This window comes from Pararge aegeria, chromosome 1 (assembly GCF_905163445.1).
Source record: "Pararge aegeria chromosome 1, ilParAegt1.1, whole genome shotgun sequence".
Classification (NCBI taxonomy): Eukaryota; Metazoa; Arthropoda; class Insecta; order Lepidoptera; family Nymphalidae; genus Pararge; species Pararge aegeria.
Window position 1 is genome coordinate 13678265 of NC_053180.1, and position 20399 is coordinate 13698663.

The following is a 20399-nucleotide window of genomic DNA, read 5'->3' on the forward strand; positions in this document are numbered from 1 at the left end:
GCGGTCATATTGTCTGTATGCATATTTAATTTTTTTTTTCTTTATATTTAACGTTATTGTGTGACTGTTGTGCTAGAACAAAATTTGTAAAACATTACAATACAATAAAAGATATAGAAATAAAAACAGTAAATTAAAAATCAAATTTCCAAACGCGACTTTTTCTGTCGAGACATTTGAAATTTAGCCTGAATAAGTATGGTTTCCGTCCATCTTTAATTGTGCGGTCGGTGAAATTTTGAAACACTGTACTTGCAATTAACACAACACTCCTATTCTCATACATCACTGTGATATTATGTGGATCGGAACTGCCAAACTGCTTAGTGTGCGATCAAACAATACGATCTGCCTATGATCCAAAATGCGCGTCGAATATTGCACTCAGTAAATAAACCTCCTTTAGAACCACATTACGTGGAAAAAGCCATTTCCATTGGGAAATCCTTAATCCACGTGGAAACCGCTCCACAACGTGGTGAAGAGTTTATAGACTTCTACCGCCTGAACCCCAAACTCAAAACTCGTCATTTAGTGACGGAATTATATGACACAAAAGCGCAATTTACACATGAGTTTTTTCACAGTTATTACACGTTATTAGTTTTTAATTTGTTGATCTTAGGTCAAACAAAGAACTTAGATTTTTTCTTGTAAACGTCGTCAACTACACGGCAAATTGCTTGCTATTACGACTGAATAGATAATGGTACCTACTACGTAGGTACTATTAGAACAACCTGAGATTAACAAAGCTAAGGTGTCATTAGTAAATGCATAGACAATATTGGCGTACACAAGAGCTGATCAATTAAATGTTATTGTGGAATCATGGACTTTAACAGTATAAGATTAAGCATCATTTTAGCCTGTACAATTTGGACGTTTACGTTAAATTGTTTTATGTACCCAAAGTACGCTTGAGTTAAGTGATCTTTGATAATATTTGATTGCACGATGACAGAAGCAAATATTAAATTATATGAGACGGCTGTAATTCCCTACGCGGGGAGTTAAAGTATATCTGTTTCTGTTCATGAATATAACAAATCTGCATAGGAACTGTGCTTTTTCTGGGATAAAAAGCTACTACGCCCATGCTACTCTACGGCACATAAACTATCTATATGCCAAAATTCACATCAATGCGCTGGTCTCTTGCTGCGTTATTGATGGACAAACAAACGCACTTTCGCATTTATAATATTGGTATGGATGGTATGGATTGAAATTAATACATTCTACAGACAAACAAAACAATACTTGAAGTGTCTCACGAGAATCCTTGTATTTCAAATTCAAGACTCAAGAAAGCCACTGTCATTAACGCCCGCAAACGATTTTATATTGGAGGTAAATATTCATGGTATTCCGTGGAACATAATATTGTTAAACATGATTACATCTATTGACGGAAAAAGATAATTTATTCGAGTCGTAGTCTCAGCGGTCGGACAACACTAATTTTAGATTTAAAGCTCCAACTCCACTGTTGGTATTACCAGACTCAACGTAATAGACGTTCACCAGACATAGGTTTTTGTAAGGACTTCCAAACTCCACGGGGTCTTGTGTGGCATGTGTCCAGTAACTCCAAACCAAACACTGCACTTTCTAGCTATAGTAGCTTAAGACCACAAGGTACATCGGTCCCCAATACTACGCGTCCTGCCACTTGAGCCCCGCAACTCGTTCGGGTATTTGTTCACGGAAAGAAACTCCAAGCAGAACTATCTCCGCGTTCTGCTGAGCCTTTTTAAAAGGCCCTTAGCGGTTACATTTTGAACCCTTAATTCATCACCGGCAACTCATTCAGTCGCGAAATCGAAAGAGTAAAGCGTGGGGCATATAATCCTAATATATATCCTTATATCTTGAAACGAGCAACTCTCGTATATATATTTATAGTTGGAATCTTGGAATCGGCTTCAACGATTTTCATGAAATTTAGTATAAATGGGGTTTTGGAGGCGATAAATCGATCTAGCTAAAATTCATTTTTAGAAAACGACATTTTATTCGTGTTTTATCGATAAATATATAAATATATAATTCGAATCTCTGAATCGGCTCCAACGATTTTCATGAAATTTGGTATACAGGGGGTTTCGGGGGCGATGAATCGTTTTAGCTAGGATTCATTTATATTGGAATCTCGGAATCATTTATATTGGACATACGACTATTTTTTTAAACCGACTCATTCGCGGACAAAGTCGCGTGTGTCCGCTAGTTTATATATATACGTTTAAGTCTTAAGACCCCAACTTGGCTTTAGCTTGGTACATACGACAGCAAACAAATTGCAGTGGTAAAAAAAACAAGCGGTGTAAGATCGTTGAATCCTACAATAACAACAGGGTCGTCCGTCGTCAACCTATTTTGACGACGGACGACGTCAGCGTGTCTCTGGGAGTTACTGATCACATGAGCTACAGTGCTGTGTGCTCTCCACAAGTCCTTAAACAAGATCTTCCTCCATTTACAGTGTATGTCTATTACGTTGTCTGTTAATACCAACATGGTACCTATTGTTGATGTCCAACCGTTGGGACAGCGATAATACAAAATATAATCCTATTATATTGTTAAGGATTACCTAAACGATAAAAAAAGCTTGGTTGTGAATTGCTCTAACTTAATAGATTAATATTAATTTACAATGAGATGGTGATAACAAAAAAAATACCCGGCTAAGTTTGTTGTGAGCTCTTATTAGACCAGGGCGCGTTTCGTACCCTCGTATCTTTACGTTTAAGTTGGTGAACGAATTTATCACCATTCCCTAACAATTATGTAAACATATATCTATGAACGCTTCATAAGTGCCTGTGATAGGCCTGCATGAATAAAGAAATTTTGAATTTTAATATATCACTATCAGTCTAACTTTATTATGTCGTATGGACTCTATTTCTCAATCAACAGATTTATACAGTTTACATAATTTTAGGTTCCACCGAATCCCACGAGATGCAGTGAATATATACCTCCAATAAAATCGTTTTCGGGCTTTATTGACAGTGGCTTCCTTGAGTTTGTCTTGAATTTCAAATACAAGGATTCTCGGGAGACACTTCCATTGTTTTTGTATGCTTTCAGAATATATTCGAATCTACAATGTAACATTTTATGAGATCGAAATATCGATCACTGACTAATCATGCTACCTAAAGGAGTGTTTATTGCCCAGTGGGATTCAGAATATAATAGATTTCATTAATGACGTTGGCTTTAGTAGGCCAGCTTTTGGAAGTTTTTTTTTTTAATTAAAGTAAAGTTGCTTATAAGCATCTATGTTAAAAATATCAGTTAAAGATAGAAAATTGGCATTAAGCATTTTTTGTTTTAAGATATCTGTACAATGAACCTCTATATTTAATACCCGTGTAACTTTTACTACCATTCTAATATATTGTGTTACTCAACGTATTGCCGACTGTTTACTGTTCCATGCTCTACATAGTACACTCAAATAAATAGATAATGAGTTCCCCAAATAAATAAACATCGCTCTCAGTACTCGAAAATTATCATAATAATAATAATAAATATACTACGACAATACACACATCGCCAACTAGCCCCAAACTAAGCGTAACTTGTGTTATGGGTACTAAGACAGCTGATAAATAATTTTATGAATATAATACACATAAATACTTATAATACACAGATAAACACCCAGACACTGAAAAACATTAATGTTCATCACACAAACATTTTTCCAGTGTGGAGTGGGAAGCGACCCTGCAATCTGCGTCCAAGGCCGTGAGTTCGATTCCCACAGCGCCAACCGGCTGTCTAAACAAATATGAATAACAAAAGCCGCTACTAAATGTAAAAATGCTATTTCAATAACGAAGTCGGTACATTTTGTCTAAATTTTATTTTTATGTTTTGATTACATTATGTATCTGTCATATCCACAGGAATATTTTGTCTTAACATGTTATTATACTATGACATAATATGTATAAATATACTATAATTAGACGCTGCAACTGACATTAATAAAAGAAGACTGTCAAATTAGCTAATACCTACCTACTTTTATTAATTTACTTTAAGTTTAATACGAAGATACTTTAATTTGAATACAATGTAATGTATTGATAAAACGGCCGCTATTAATGAACTTACAATAAGACAAGTTAATGGTATAATGATATCTAAACCATAATATTCTATCCAGGGTACGTTTGAGGCTGCTGACCTCAGATGAACAGCACTGCCGTGCCGCAGCAAGTATTCCGTCCACCATACAGCCTTCTCCAATGATAACTGCGGCTGATCATGCATTATGTTACGTAGCTTGACGACATTTTGACGGTAGCTGAAAATAGTTGAATTAATTGGTAAATACTCCGAGTCGTGTTTAACTTTTTTTAACGCATAGACGCACATCGCTTGACTGCAATTATAACTGCATGGTAAATGATGATTTAGTCTTAAGTAAAGTCTTGTTTGTTTTTCATTAGTGATATTAAGATCATAAAAAGACAGCAAACAATAGAGCAAAGTCTTAGCTCCAAAACCATATGTCCTTTGAGAGAGAATACCTGTGCCCATTAGTGAGACTTTAACGGAGGGATGTTAGAGGGACGCTGCTTATGATGAACCTATGTAAACCCACAGTTGGGCACAGACCTCCTCCCTTGTATGAGAAAGAGATTTAGAATTTAGAACTACATCGATTCTCTTAATGCTAATGGTGGGCTTTAATAATAGGTACATTTATTATAGTCAACATAAGCCCTTGTTAAGATCAAACAAAATCATATAGTATACTACGACAATACACACACAAGTAAATGCAGCTTGTTATATGGGTACTCGAATAGCTCTCATTATAATAGAATATTTTTATGAATAAAATACACATAAATACGTATAATATATCGATAAACACCCAGACACTGTAAATCATTAATGTTCATCAAACAAACATTTTCCAGTTTTGGGAATCGAACCCAGATCTCAGAAAGCGGGGCTGCTGCCCACTGCGCTAACCTGCTATTATCACGAAATGTTAAAAAAGCATTTCTATTGTTTTTTGTTAAAAAATAACCTACATAACATGTCATTACATGTCACTACATAATATTACTTTCAATACTTTATTGCGATTGAAATCATAAAAACTATGTTTAAATTTTATTTTAACTAGTACTTTTTATTGAAAACAGTGCAGTATATATCAAGGTTTTGTATTAAAACTAGTATAAATTACCTCGTATTTCCAATTACATTTTCTATTGAACTTTTCAGTATTTCATCCGTAAGTGTTTCTATGCTAAGCTTTATTCCTATGTTGTGAATAACGTATTTTTCAACATTGAACCACTGATCGCCAAGCATTGGCACTCCGATAAGAGGCACTCCTGCTGTCAAAGCTTCATCTGTTGATTGCAGACCCCCTTGTGTTATGAACAACTTTATTTTTGGATGCCCTGGAAATATAAATACATTATTAACTATCAAGAACTGCCCATGCGCCTTGCCGCAACTTTTTGTAAGGTACTGAAGTAAAATTGTAAACTATGTTGAAAGAGCATTATTTCCATCAAGATTATCGAAGCTGAGGCACGGGCCAACACTCACAAAAAATATCATATAATGTAGGAATCACTTCACAGCCAAGTTTAGCACATACCGTGGTCATTTCCTTAAATAATAAAATAGGGTTCAAATATAGCAAGAAGCTCTACGCGTCATCTCTACCGAACGTTTCCATGGCTTAACGTTTCGGCTTTGTACCAATGGTTGATATATAAATTACTTTCATACAAATTTTTCGCATGCATCAACAAACACAATTAATATAATAAATCCCCTGCGAAGACAGATTTGCTTGAGGCAGAAGTTTAGGTTACTGACCTCTCCTCAGCTAAGCATTAAACTTTACACGTTAAAATGTTTGATAGATTAATTTGAACTCGAACTCACATATTCTTGTCTGGGAGCCTTAGTTGAAAAGCAGTGTATTAATATAGAATATGGTACAAAAAAGAAACCCTTATTAATGTTGTTATTTCGAAAGTAATATATTTGTTGTGTTATTTCATTGCATAAATAGAGATAGTGGGCCAGAGAGTGACTTTAAAATGAGACGGATTCGAAGCGCTTTGTTCTTAGCGCTTTTATTATTACTGTCACATTATAAAGCTGGGAAGGTTATTGAGGTTTTCGAAAAATTGTGGACGGGATTAATAAATACATAGATATAGAGTACATCGTAACCTACAGTTAAGATATAAATTCTTAAGTGACTTTTTTGGATTATTTTTCTTTCGCGAAGTCATAACAAAAGTAGTCGAATTCGAATCGGTTTATATTGTACACTGTACATGCGGGCAAAACCCTCGATTGATATAGCATTGTAAAAATATACTGTCATTCTGATCAAAATAGTATTCATATATTATAAAAACTTATTTCGGAATATTTTTGCACATTAATTATTATCATAAATGTACTACAATCACCCACTCATAATTTATTTATTCATGTAGGCCTATAACAGGCTGATGAAGCTTTCATACATGTTTACATAATTGTAACGTTGTGGTGATAACTTCGAGCTCTAGTCTAAGTAGAGCCTACTACAAACTTAGCCGGGTAAAACTGCTTGACGTATCAAATTTCAAAAAGTTATATTTATTAGAAATAAAAACAAAACTTACGAAGTAAATCAGACTGTGGAAGCCATTTGGAAATTCTTACATTCTTGGGCCGTCCTGGAATTTCATCTTTGTCCCATTTCCATAAAATATCGTAGGGCAGTTGAGAAAATACAGTAGTAAATATTTTAACTTTTTCTGGCGGAAGAAGTGATGGTTTGACGTTTGTGCCAAAACTCATGTAAATAACTCCATTTTTAGATGAATCGAGGAATGTTTTGAGATCCTAATAAAATAAATTATTAAATAATCAAGCTTTATTTGTTTATGGAGTGTTAAATTTACTGTCGTAATAGATAACAAAAGAAAAAGTATAGGTTTTTGATTTTAAATTACGTAACAGATTTTTTAAGTAAAATTTATAATTATAAATGCTGTAACAAAACTTCATAAAATATAACAAGTTAAAATTTCGATTTTGTTTACTTTACCTTTGGTAGTTCCTTTTCAGATTTTTGATGCATTCCCCCTAAATACAAAATATTTTGTGATACAGGCCGATTAAAATCCCATATTGGATGTATATTTAAGAATAACATATGAACATTGTTTTTTAGTTCCCTTAACGTAGGTATACCAGGACCAAAATGCCTTTTCAACATTTCATTTTCCGATTTTTCTAGTAGTCCAAATGTTCTTTCAGATGAAAATTGACTGTATAGTTCAAATATCTTCTCTAGAAATGATAAATTATGGATTCTTTGACGAGTAACTATGGGAAATAATAGAGGATGTGTCGGGACTCCCATTGTGTCAAATGTTCCGTATATGCCACCTAGAGAGCTAATTTCTATCACTGGTACATTAAACAAATATGAAAAGCTCAAAGCTGGTCTTACACATGATTCGACAAACACAAGATCAAATTTTAGTTTTTTATCGTTGATTAAATTTTGCACATCATCAGATTTTAATTGCTCTTCGAATACTGATGTTAGTAATTCAAAGATGTGTTTCACGTGTCCATGCGCTTCATTTGCTTTTCCTTTTTCAGCGGTCACAAATTCATTCCAGAGATTGTAGGATACGTCATGAACATCAATTTCTGTGAGATTCTGAGGACTATGACCTTTTGGAAATGCAGGATCTGTTGTAATTACTACAATTTCATGACCACGCTTAGCTAATTCGTGCATAAGAGGACGAAAAACTACTTGATGACTTATGGAAGGTGTTGGAAAAACGGCTAATATTTTTGCACAATCACGTGTAGTTATTAAAAATACAAAACAAATTATTAAAAGCGTAGGCGTCATTTCCACTCTATTGTAGATGGAGATCAAATGATTTATGCGGTTCTACAATTCTTTTTTGATTCTTATATTGTGTAGTTGTAGGTAAATTACGTATTATCTTAACAATAGCATATTATTTCGAATGATGAGCAAAAAAATTATATATAATTATGTCAACCTTGCTCTGTCATTCCTTATTGGTAATTATTTAACATACCTATAAGTTATGCTTTTAATCATTATGTTATATGGATACAAGTATAATTATGGCCCTTAATCACTTAAAAATTAAAAAAAATAGTTATTACCCGCGACTTCATCCATATTAACACGCACAGCAATAAAAATACTGCAGGTACTATTTGTGGTATACCCAGGTATACCACAAAACTACGTATGAAACTATTCAATATTCCGTTTCCGTTCCATTTAAATGTAATCATTTACATAGAGGCATACGATTGAGCTAAAGTTTTTTTTAAGTTTGTTATAAAATAAAAAGTGTAACACTTTTTTCGGTCTAGCTCCCATCCACTCAGAACGTGTAAGACGCGATATGGAACTTCTTTCAAAAAAAACATTTCAGAAATCTATGAAAAGCAAGATCAAAATGACTTACAAAAAGATTATGCGTTAGGACCAAAAATAACTCTTTACATTACTAGCTTTTTCCCGTGACTTTTTCCGAGTTTGTAGAGTTTATATATTAATTGCACAAATAAAGCGTTCCCAGTTTATTTCGCTTGGGCTTAAAATTATGCAATACCTATTTCCGAAAACTTTATCTGTCCATTTCGTACTCCTGTGCATTTTAATATTGGATACAAAGTATCCAATATTCTTTTATGCTATCTTTGTGACAAATAATATCAAGATCGTCGAAGGTTGAGCCAAACATAGATAATAAAAAAACCGACAGACAGACAGACTTTCGCAATCAACATTACCTACAACGGTTTCATCTTACCTGTTATACATTTAACTCCCTAACACAATATCGATATATTTATATGCAAATTTAAATTGTGGAACAAGTTTCATCATATTTTTATACAAACTTTAAACCCCTATGTAACCCCATTGGGGTTGGTTTTTCTAAAATATCTTTCTTAGTGCGCGGTTACGTCATAAAAGAAACTTATGGTCAGAATTGCAACTAACCCCAGCGGTTTAGGCTCTGCGCTGATTATCATTGAGTCAGGATTTTGAATTTTATATACAACGTGTAATACAATTACGAAATAATATTGAAGTATGCATAAGTATATTTCAAAAGGAATCGACCTGTAAAAATATTAAAGAAAAAGAAGCATGTCTACATTTCGATACAAACGAATTCAAAACATTTTAAATGTATTCTTACGACAGCCCTATTGAAGATAAAAGACCGAAACACGCATAGTACCTACGCTACGCGACGCGTACTTAATACAGTGATCGTAGTCACCTGATTTTAATTTTGCAAGTGATGTAAGCTGTATTGATTTATTTCAGTAAAAACTATGGCAGTGGTTTACTCGAAAACTATTCGGAGGTATTCGGATTCACAGATAAGTCTCGGAGACAGTGCATAATGTACCTCTAAAGCCTATGAAGTATAATATCGGTTTTCATTTACACGTTGGATAGTGATAGATGAACTAGAGCATAAAATGGCCGTTTACGTAAAGCAAAGCCGACTTAAATGCATGAGAAATAAACCATAATATTATTATGCCCATCTCCAGGATACAAACTATTTAGGCACCAAATTTGGGCAAAATCATTGTTTTTATTCCTCTACAAGTTAGCTCTTGACTGCAATCGCACCTTTTGGTAAGTGATGAAACAGTCTAAGATGGTAACAAACTAATGTGTTAGGAGTATGGCAGTAGGTAATATTAAACCTCTACCACTGATATGTTTCTATGCGAAACCGTACCGGATCGCTAAATCGCTTAGCTTCACGTTTTATCGGTTGGTTTTATCTTTTGAGCCATAAGGAACAACTTTACAACAGACGCTATTTCTGCATTTTTATATTTAGCATATTATTGTAAGGGTTATTTTCTAAATCTATTCAACTTTTTAAGAGTATAATAGGACACATCATTACACGTTCCTGTTATTGTTAGCCTATTTTAAGTAAGGTTTGGAATTTTTTATCTAATTTTAACCTGGTTCGTTTTTACTGAGGCAAATCCCCTAGGATTGCACGTTTATTCGAAAATTACGTCGTTTTATTGACAACGGCTACCTTAAACTGCTCTCGAATACCAAATTAGATTCCCCTGAGAAGAGTCCATTGTTATTCTTAATGCCTCAACAAATAAGATAAAGTGTATTTAAATATTTATTTAGATACCTTCCAGTTGTCTGAAGCACGAGATCAAAATGAAATTAAAACGTGTTTTGTAAAATATAGGCATTAATAAATATTTAAATACAATCGTGATACCTCCCGTGTGACACACTTAAATCAGTTTTATCTGCATCAGACCTTCAAATTATTAAAATGAAACGGCGTAAGCCTTTAAAATGCTATAAGAATTATCGAATCAATTTATCATTGAAAGTAACGAATAACATCATCAACAAAAAAAAACTAGCATCGAATGTGTAACACTACCTCCTGTTTCTTAACTTATTGACTATTATAATACCACTTTAAAATTGAAATACCACTCCATATCACTAGGCTGTGAAGCGGTGATAGCCCAGTGCATAGGGCTTCGAGTTCACTTTCGAGGGGGCGAGTTCGAATCCCGGCACGCACCTCTAACTTTTCTAAGTTATGTGTATTTTTAGCTTATCACATGCTTCAACACTGAAGGAAAACATTGTGAGGAAACATGCATGCCTGTGAGTTCTCTATAATTTTCTCAAAGGTGTGTGAAGTCCACCAATCCGCGCTGTCCATACCACATGTCTAGTCAACCCAGGGTGGTGGACTACGGCCATAACCACTTCCCATTATGGGAGGAGACCTGTAGTGGGCCGGTAATGGGTTGATATGGTGATTTTGATCTGGCTTCTTAGCTTCTATGCTGATGGAATATTGCTTGATATCTGGGATTTTAGAAAAAGACCTACTGGTTGATATTAGCCCATAATAAATTTAAATTATAACCTTATGAAGGTTCTATTTAATTTTTCTGATCAAAGACTTCTTTAATAACAGATTTTTCCAAAGCTACACTGTCAATTTACCAGTTTTTTATAAACAAATTATAATCCTATAAATAAAATAAAAATAAAAAAGCCTTTTATTTCCTGTAACTTACATTGACATACCTAAGATAGTTTAAAGTTAGTATTTTATTTTTCGTTTACTTAATATTTATTGTTATGAATATTAGTATATTACAAGAACCCCAGATTGGGTAAAGGCCTCCTCCAACGATGTCCATTTGTCTCTATCCTTTGCTACTTGAGCCCAATTTGGGCCGGCTATTTTTTTGATCTCGTCCTCCCACCGTGTCACTGGTCTCCCTCTGGCTCTTTTGCCTTCTGGGCCTTTCCACATAGTTGCGTTATAATCCTTTAAACGATTCAAAAAGAGTATATGTCAAATACATAGTAGTGTGTGTGAAATGTTTTTTACTGGTTTAATGAATGTTTTATGCATCCTTACTAATATTATAAATGCCAATGTAAGTTTGTTTGTAACATGTTGTGTTCACGCAAAAACTACTGAACCGATCCTCATGAAACTTTGTACACATATTCTTGGAAGTGTTAGAAGTAATATAGGATACTTTTTATCCCGACATTAAGCTCGGTTCCTTTGGGAGAGGGGATGAAAGTGTTTGACGATTTTACACCATAACTCCGACAAATTATAACCGATTTAAATAATCCTTTTTGTACTATAGGTTATAATATGTTTTTAATTTTTTGCCCAAACAGCGGACAGTTTCAAACCCCTCATTTAAGGCTTAGCGATACTGAATACTTTTAAATCAAAATCAAACGCAGACGAAGTCGCGGGGAATCTGCTAGTAATTTAATAAATATATGAGCATTCTGCTATATATAAACTATAAGTAAGTGAAAGTTAAAAAAAGCTTATTTATGTTATTAGTCAAGGTACAAAGTTTTTGCTTCACGTATATGCGGACAATAAACTTAACATATATATATATATATATAACTATGTTAACGCGAAGCTAAACATGTGGGATGTAAGCTTTGTATGTAAATTACCTATCGCTATGCAAATACGTTGTCAAATTATCTGCCAGTTTTCATTAATACGATATAATAATATAGGACTGTGGTTTTATTATGACTTGATTAGCGACCGATTCATTCATGTAAAAAAGAGAGTAAGTATTTGTGAAACGTGTGCCAATGCATTTCCTGGTAATTTTTTTATGTTACATGCATACCCTTGTATGCAATTTCACCTGATGGTAAGTGATGATGCAGTATAAGATGGTAGCGGGCTAACATGTTAGGGCTATAACACTTATATTGAAGCCATACTCCTACCAGAGACCCGAGAAAATTCAGAAATAATAAATTTCCAAATCAAGCAAGCAGAAGCAAGCCGCTCCGCTTTCATTTCACACAAGACAGAACAATGATTGTTAAATTGTAAAATGATGTTGGAAAAGAACAACTGCTGAGTTTCTTGCCGACTTCTTCTCGGTAGAATCTGCCTTCCAAACCGGTGGTAGAGTCACTACAAATAGACATACTTGACGTTTCGAAAGTGCTTATATTAGGCCTACTTGAAATAAATGAATTTTGAATACTTTTGAATTTTGATATTTTTTTTAATTTTGTACTTTTGCTGCCCGTTCTCCGTTATATTCCTATATTCACATTATAGGACACCCGTATGATGGAATTTCATACCCAATTTCACTCCTGAATAAAAGGTATAGCCCGTTCAATAAGATAAGTGCCATCAATCATGCAAATTAATCTATTATAGATAGTTTAGTTATAATGCGATATTCGATAGGCTGTCAAACTTAAAGTGTTATTTTTACTTATTTAACTTTATAAGTGCTAAGCTAGGTGTATAAGATAGCTACTTTTGTTTAGTTTCATCATCATAATTTCAACCAATTGATCTTGTAGAGTTTTCTGTTGTAGGGAGTTCCACAATACACGGTCCTGGGCCGCTTCCCTCTAGCGGCTCCCAGCGACTAGCGACAGAGTGTCATCTGTCCACACGACTTACGCTGCTTTTACCGGTACCTTAAGACTCCAACGTCCATCGGTTCTCCGTACCGAATTATATATATTGCAAGAACTGTTTCATTATTCGACCTCCCTGGCGCAGAGCTTAGCGCTGTTTTAAGTTTGAGGTCTCGGGCACGAATACCGGCAGGAGAGATTTGGGAATTCATTATTTCCGAATTTTCTTTTCAGTTGAGTGATTTACAATCACGGGGACTGTAAAAACATAATGCACTCGCAAAGGTATGTTTAGGTTTTCCTTCGACAATAATAATAAAGTTTATTTTTATATATGGGCCTCATAAGAAGACTCAGATACACTCAGCGGGCGATGCGGAGTATGTCAACGTGATCAAATCAGAAATGTGGAGAAGAACTAGAGTTACCGATAAAGCTCAACGAGTCGCGTAGCTGAAGTGGCAATGACGACAACGTCAACAACTGCAACGACCCTCGCTGTTCGTGGTAGATACCACCCTCTGAGAACGAACATAATACAATACCCTGCCCATTGTCACTTCAGCTCCGCGACTCGCTGGGCACCATATAAGAAAATTCTGAAGTAAATGTGTTTTGTTAGGTAGTAGATAGATATTGGATTTTTCCAAAAAAAAATCTCTGTCCTAGTTAGAAGTTAGAAAATTGAAGATTTCTCCGCTTATCAGAGCATGGTTGTTTAGTTTGCATTTTCATAATCCGCTTATTGTTATTTCAAGTCCTAACCCTTAATAGCGATTGAGGCTTTACTCAATAGCGCGTCACCCTTAGACTTAGTTAGTGGATGATGTCGTGTTTATGACATACTAAAGCAATATCGTGTCGCGTTTACTAATGAGCAAATGAAATGTAATTAAAATACATAGCTCCACTGCCATCTATAAATATAAAAATGTTATGTTGGTTTGCGTACCCTTCAAAAACTCAAAAAGTTCTGCACCGATCGAGCTGCAATTTTAGCATGATATATAAAAAGCATCAAGGATTGTTTTAATCTATTTTTTGCATCAGTCACATAGCAGATAATGGAAAAACAAAAAATATTGTATATCCACAGGTATTGCAAAATGAATTCTTTATTTTGTTCCCCATTTCAACCATTCAATCATAATGTGCCACAGCGAAGCGTGGCAGGGTACATCTAGTATATTGTAATTATTCTATTTATGTTATAGTGTAGTGCGTAGTGATGGGTCATAGATACGAGATAAATATATAAATTTATAGGCTGTGTATCCATAAACGGCTGGATTACTCATGTTTGAAATATGGTTTGCTACTTGGATGCACTAAGGAAGGAACTTTAATATACCAATAGTAGTAAGAAATAGAGTTTTCTGACTTGGTTAAACCATAAAATTTGCTATTTAGCCTTATTTATCGTCCATGTCAGTAGGAATCTGAAGAACTGATATTCTCTGTTCTGTTCGTTAAATTCTCAAGCTATAGTTAAAAGCTCCTAGATACGTAAATACCAAATTGAAATCAACAAAGTACAGTCATCATCCAGCATCCAGCAACTTGAGTCAATAGGGACCATGCAACGAGAGAAATAAACTCTCTTTAGCCCAGTGGGTAGGAATTTGATTTTACTTTCGGGGGCCTGAGTTCGAATCCCAGCACGCACCTCTAACTTTTATAAGTTATGTACGTTTTAAGCAATTAAAATATCAATTGTTTCAACGGTGAACGATAATACTGTGAAGTAACAAAGTTGTGTGGAGTCCACAAAATTCACACTGGACCAGTTTGGTAGGGTACGACCTGAAACCCTTCTCATTTTACGAGAAGACTCGTGTCCTGTAGTGGGTAATGAGTGGATATGATGATGATGATGACTATAGGAGAGTCGATGAGATGGACGGACCGAGTAAAGGTCGCAATCAAGGTTTTACATGAATTAATATCTACATTACTGCACCAGAAAGGCAAATGGGTGGAGAGACGGATAAAGCGAGCCGGCCCACACAGATGCCGACCACGACCAGTCTAACAAGACTAATACGACTAAGAAATCATAGGAGAAACGAGTTTAAGGTTCAGAGTTGCTCTAAAGCTGGTAAATGGTGTTAAACATCGCATGTAAGTGTAATAACCAGGAACCTCGGCTGATCGTGCTCTGATAAGCGGAGAACAACTTCAATTTTTAACTTCTAACTAGGACAGAGATTTATTTTTAGAAAACTCCAACACCTATTTAGTACCTAAAACACATAAACTTCAGAATCTTCTTATGTAGCACCACATAAGCCAGTATTATATACACACAAATAAACTTAAACTTCTTTAAACATATTATAACTTTAAATTAAATTTGTCGGTCAGTAGGCCCTGAGTGGGTGAGTGATTCACTGTAATAAATAAATTGAAAACAGCGAAAGCTAAGTAAGCAAAGCTAGAGTTGAAAGAAGTAAAAATTGAAGACAACATTCATACGCGGAGTATGAAACTGGGTTAGTTGAGTGAAACCTTTCATTTAACTCGTTTCGAACCCCGTATGTACAAAAACTTTTGCAAAAGCAAAGTGAATTTAAAAATTTGAATAAGCTTTTAAGCCAGGAGTCGAATAAATCATTTCGATGGAGCGTGAAACGAGTGTAAATGGTGTAAGGAAAACCTACGTGTAAAAGGAAACGCATTTTTATACTTTGTCTTTCTATAATATATCCCTTGTTAACCCGAGTACCCGTAAGCAGGGTGCTGTAATATTCTTAATTTTAAAAAGACCATCGCTTGTTTTACTTGTAGATTCTAAGCTAATTATTATCTAAGAGAACGATAAACGTCTGGACCTAATGTTGGATGGCGTGATATAAGTATGTGGAAGTATGACGTGATCCACTCTTTTAGGTGCAATATGAAGAACACCTTAACTTTGCTTACCGTACAGATTTTTTTTCACTCTAGCTTATTTGCTTATCTTTTTTGCTACGCCCACAGTATATCTAAGACAGAGACCAGGTTCCACCAAATATTACACTATTTAGTACTTTCAAAAATCATATCTATAAATACTAGAAAGATGGTGAGATAGATTAATTTTAGATTTTTGTTAATACGTAAATCAAATCTTAAAAAATTGACAATACAAGTAACTAGAAGTTAGAACTGCATTTCCACTGTAATCCTATTCAATATAGTTATGTCTAAATGCAATTTTTACTATGCCTAAGATTTTATTTAATATTGTACTATCTACTCGGGTATATCACTTAAAAATATCATATGAAATGAAATCAAGTTATCAATTTAAATGAAATCAATTTCAATATAACAGAGCATTCAGGACATTATCTAAACTATTGTGGTCCCTCCTTCTCCTTCAAATGTCTCTCCTTATTACTATATATAACTTAAGTTCAGCAGTCAGTTTTTTAAACTTTTCCTTTCCGACGGTTTGATTCCGCTCCACTTCCACTCCTTTTTTGTCTGCTAGAAGTCGTTTAGAGTTGTTACGATTGGTCAGACAGTCAGTCAATGAGTGACAAAATTAAAAAAATTCAACTGGTTAAAATTCTTAAACTGACTGTTCAATTTGGATGAAATTTAAAATATACCGTTTACTTACTACTGGTACTTACTGGCTTGGTAACTTAAATTGCAGAGTTTTACTTTTAGCTACAATGAAGTTATAGGGAGTTGAAATTGGCCTGAACTGCTTCGAGAAAAGGACAGTTTGGCCGCTATTTTTGCACTGCCTTGCTCTCTGAAAATGTAGTAAACAAAAAATTTAAGCCAGTCAATATTTTACAGTAGTTAAATTTCAAAAGCAGCTCTTCTATGCAGACCGACAGAAAATACTACGATAATGCACCCCATCCTCTTCACCTAATTTAAAGCAAATTAACAATTCCCTGTTTATTTACCAAACTGCATGTTGATTTGGTCACGCTGCATCTATGCATCATTGTTTAATGTTTATTCAATTATATTGAAAGCAAATACCGTTTATCGCGCGATCGTTTATGAATTGAATATTATTGCTTATTTCGTTGCGAGCCGTTCATAAAATATGATAATAATCGAAATAAATTGTTGGATAATTTTGAAATCACGCCTACAAATTGCGTGTAACATTTACCTCGATTATCGGTTGGGTATAATACGTTATTATTTTATACTGGTTCCAATTAAACTATGTATCTATGTGTGTTCACTTTAAGTACCTTGTCATAAGCTAAGCATTGACCTCCATTTTAACAAACGTTTACGTTGTGTTTCGTCACGCTCTGAACTTTGAAAGGTTCTGTAGTTGAAGTGTGACAAAACGTTTCTAACGTTACGCCATCTCTTTAATGACGGAGTAAAGGTCCAAATTTGACTTTTTTCTTTCCTTCGCCTTCTTTGCTCGGTGAGTCGTTATATTTTATTTATTCTACTTAAACAGTGTGTAAGACTGTATTAATGTGCTATCAACTCTGGCTTCGCTCAAAAGGGATCTTAAAAAAGCTGACTCTTTTGGTCCGCTTATGATTCCAATTAAATCACAAGTCTTAGTAAATTTTCATTTACACCATTGCTTATTAGGGGAATAGATATACCAGCTACCCTTACTGATAAAGATAAAACGTAGGTTTTGTCATTGACTGTAATTTGTAACCTCTTGTTGTTTGTGCGCATCACACTACTAAATATATAAATACTATAGTAGTGCGCCAGAGATGATTTCCATATAACGTTTTGGTTTCAGAGATATAAAATACTATATTACTCGGAAATGCAATATTTTGGTGGGTTAATTAACCGAATTGCATGTTAATTTGGTCATGCCTCATTGTATATCTATGTCTGTTGAAAGCCCCATTTACATCATGCTCGCTTATGAATTGAATATTATGGTTTATTTTAGTGACTGATAACAATTGTCATTATTTTATATCAACATATATCATTACCAAATCTGCTATGTTACATTAGGAAGGCTCACTTTATACGGGATAGGTGTTGTCGTGATGTCAGGCGAGCGGTGCACATCATTATTAATTGTAAAGCATTTTTGATGATGTAATAATTTTTTTACCACTATTTTTAATTATTTTGATCTGGCGACGACATGCCACATGCACATGCGATCGACCAGCACTTTTCCGGCCGGACTGGTTGCGCCGCCGTTTTTGACGACGTTTTGCACAGTGTGAAAATTTTAAGAAGTTTTAAAATTAATATATGCCAATGGGAAGTAGCAATTTAGAGCTTATCCAATGCGAGTTGATGGGCTTTAATATAAATAATTGAGGAACCGAAATAGACAAACCCAATTTTAACGTGGTTAGCAGATTCACGTTAACATTATTATTGATTTTCCAGATTAATATAAATTTAGCGGCCAGCCATTAGATCATCTCATAGAAGGCTTTCTGGTACTTCCATTTTTTAATAAAATTTTTAGTAGCAGGTATCTAACGACGAGTAAGTGCGTATCTATTTAACTATCTTTTTTTTTTGAAGTGAAAAACCAGCGCCTATAAACTGAGTAACACTTCGCAGGGCATGCGAGGAGCACTCCAGCAACGTGCCACCCTGTGTCCATCAACCTGAGGCGTAGCTGTTAAGCCTCATGTGTCTGTAATTACAACGGCACCTACGAATTTCAGAGCGGAACACAGCATTGCAATAATGCTGCTTAACGGCAGAAATAAGCACCGTGGTAGTTCTTCCCCGGACGAGCTCTGTCACAAAAAACTCTACTACTACTATAATCTTTATCTTAAAAGGCTTTATGTGGCAGAATAGCTAGAAATAGAAATTCGCAAGTATGGTGTAATATTATGCCCACTCGATGACCATTAAGACAGCATATAGTTCCTGTCCATATTGTTCATAGCGTATAGTATATATATTACTAATGTATTTATACATTTTATGCTTCAAACAAAAAAAAAATTAGGAGAAAAGTCATTATCTAGTCTAAGCCTTACATTTTTCTTTGAGCGTGAGCATTGAATTTAAACAGAAAATATATTCAGTATCCAAAAAGGAAGCTTTTGTTTTAAGACAACACTAGCTTTCCTTTGATCGTATTCCTTACTCCATTTGCATTCATTTTACAGTTCAACGTTATATTTTACTCGTCTCAAAGCTTAAAACCAAACTTAAAAATAAGCTTCAAAAGCTTATTTTTATGTTTGGTTTTCTTTTAGGTTTCATACGGAATTTATATGAAAATGTAGCTGATATCCGAAATAAAAATGCCTTTTCTTTTGAGCAATGTATTATTATTTATGCGTAAAGTCTCCGGTTGAACAGAAATTAAAAACTTCACGGTATCTACCATGAAGGAAGTCTATTTTTTTGCCATAACGGTACTCTCGAGTTAAAAGAAACTGAAAAACAAAAATCATACTTCAATTTTTATAACCTTTAACAGTCCACTGCACGCATATACGCACCTCGCCACGAGAGGAAACATTTGAATGCGAATGATCATGAGCAGCGAATTATCGTAGCATCCAAATGCTCGCCTAAGCGTTATTAGAAATGCTCCCGTATTCGACATAGCCGTTAAAACACCTGATATTTCACAAAGATTTTCTCTAATACTTTTAGTCTATGCAAATATGCGCTCAAGTCGATCATTCGAGTGCTTAGTTGCTCTAATGACTATAACGTATAACCGGTAGTTTTCAACGACCTATCGCACTAAGAGCTTGGTTACATCGCTATGTATTTCGGACCTAATGTGACGGAACATGACGCTGTTGTCGAAAAGCGATGCTGCTCCGTGTAGTCCGAATATGTAGCATATTATATCATATCGGCAATGTTTCATTTACCAAACTGTGAAATTATGAGTGAAACATTTTTTAGGAGAACGATTTGATGTTTATGTGATGCTTTTCTTTTCCATTGCACGGTAGCCCTTGACTACAATCTAACTTGATGGTGGCTATGGATGAATTCTAGTAGCGGGACAACCTGTAATATTAAACCCCAATTGGTTTTCGTCGCATCATACTGGAATGGTTAATCATTCGGTAGCACGTTTTTGTCTGTAGATTGGAACTAGCCACTTGAGAGTTTATAAATTCCCAAAGCTCCGGCGGATGATTGTTGTGTACTCAAGATTTCTCGCTTATGAGCACTGCACTATAGAGGTCGACAGAAATGTTACGAAACGAAACGTGGACCAAATCACCTAACTTGCAATTCAGACTTGACAGAATCGCCACGTGGTCTGTTGATTGGACCGAAATTTCTTAAATAGGACCTAACAAAGAAAGATGTCGTCGCCGAACTTTCCTACATTTCAACTAGTGCTTATTTGTTCAAAAGTTTACAACGCTTGAACATTTAGCACTAAGAATTAGCTAAT

At 34.7% G+C, this 20399-nt stretch overlaps 1 protein-coding gene across 1 annotated transcript; it reads right to left on the reverse strand.

The window, feature by feature from the left end:
* Nucleotides 1-4056: 4056 nt before the first annotated feature.
* On the reverse strand, nucleotides 4057-7949 carry LOC120637663 (UDP-glycosyltransferase UGT5-like). The gene is made up of 4 exons (XM_039909597.1): nucleotides 7115-7949; nucleotides 6687-6909; nucleotides 5234-5453; nucleotides 4057-4336 (listed from the first exon to the last, which is right to left on the reverse strand). The coding sequence occupies exons 1-4, from the start codon at nucleotides 7937-7939 to the stop codon at nucleotides 4057-4059; spliced, it is 1548 nt and encodes a 515-aa protein (XP_039765531.1). The 5' UTR covers nucleotides 7940-7949.
* Nucleotides 7950-20399: the final 12450 nt, after the last annotated feature.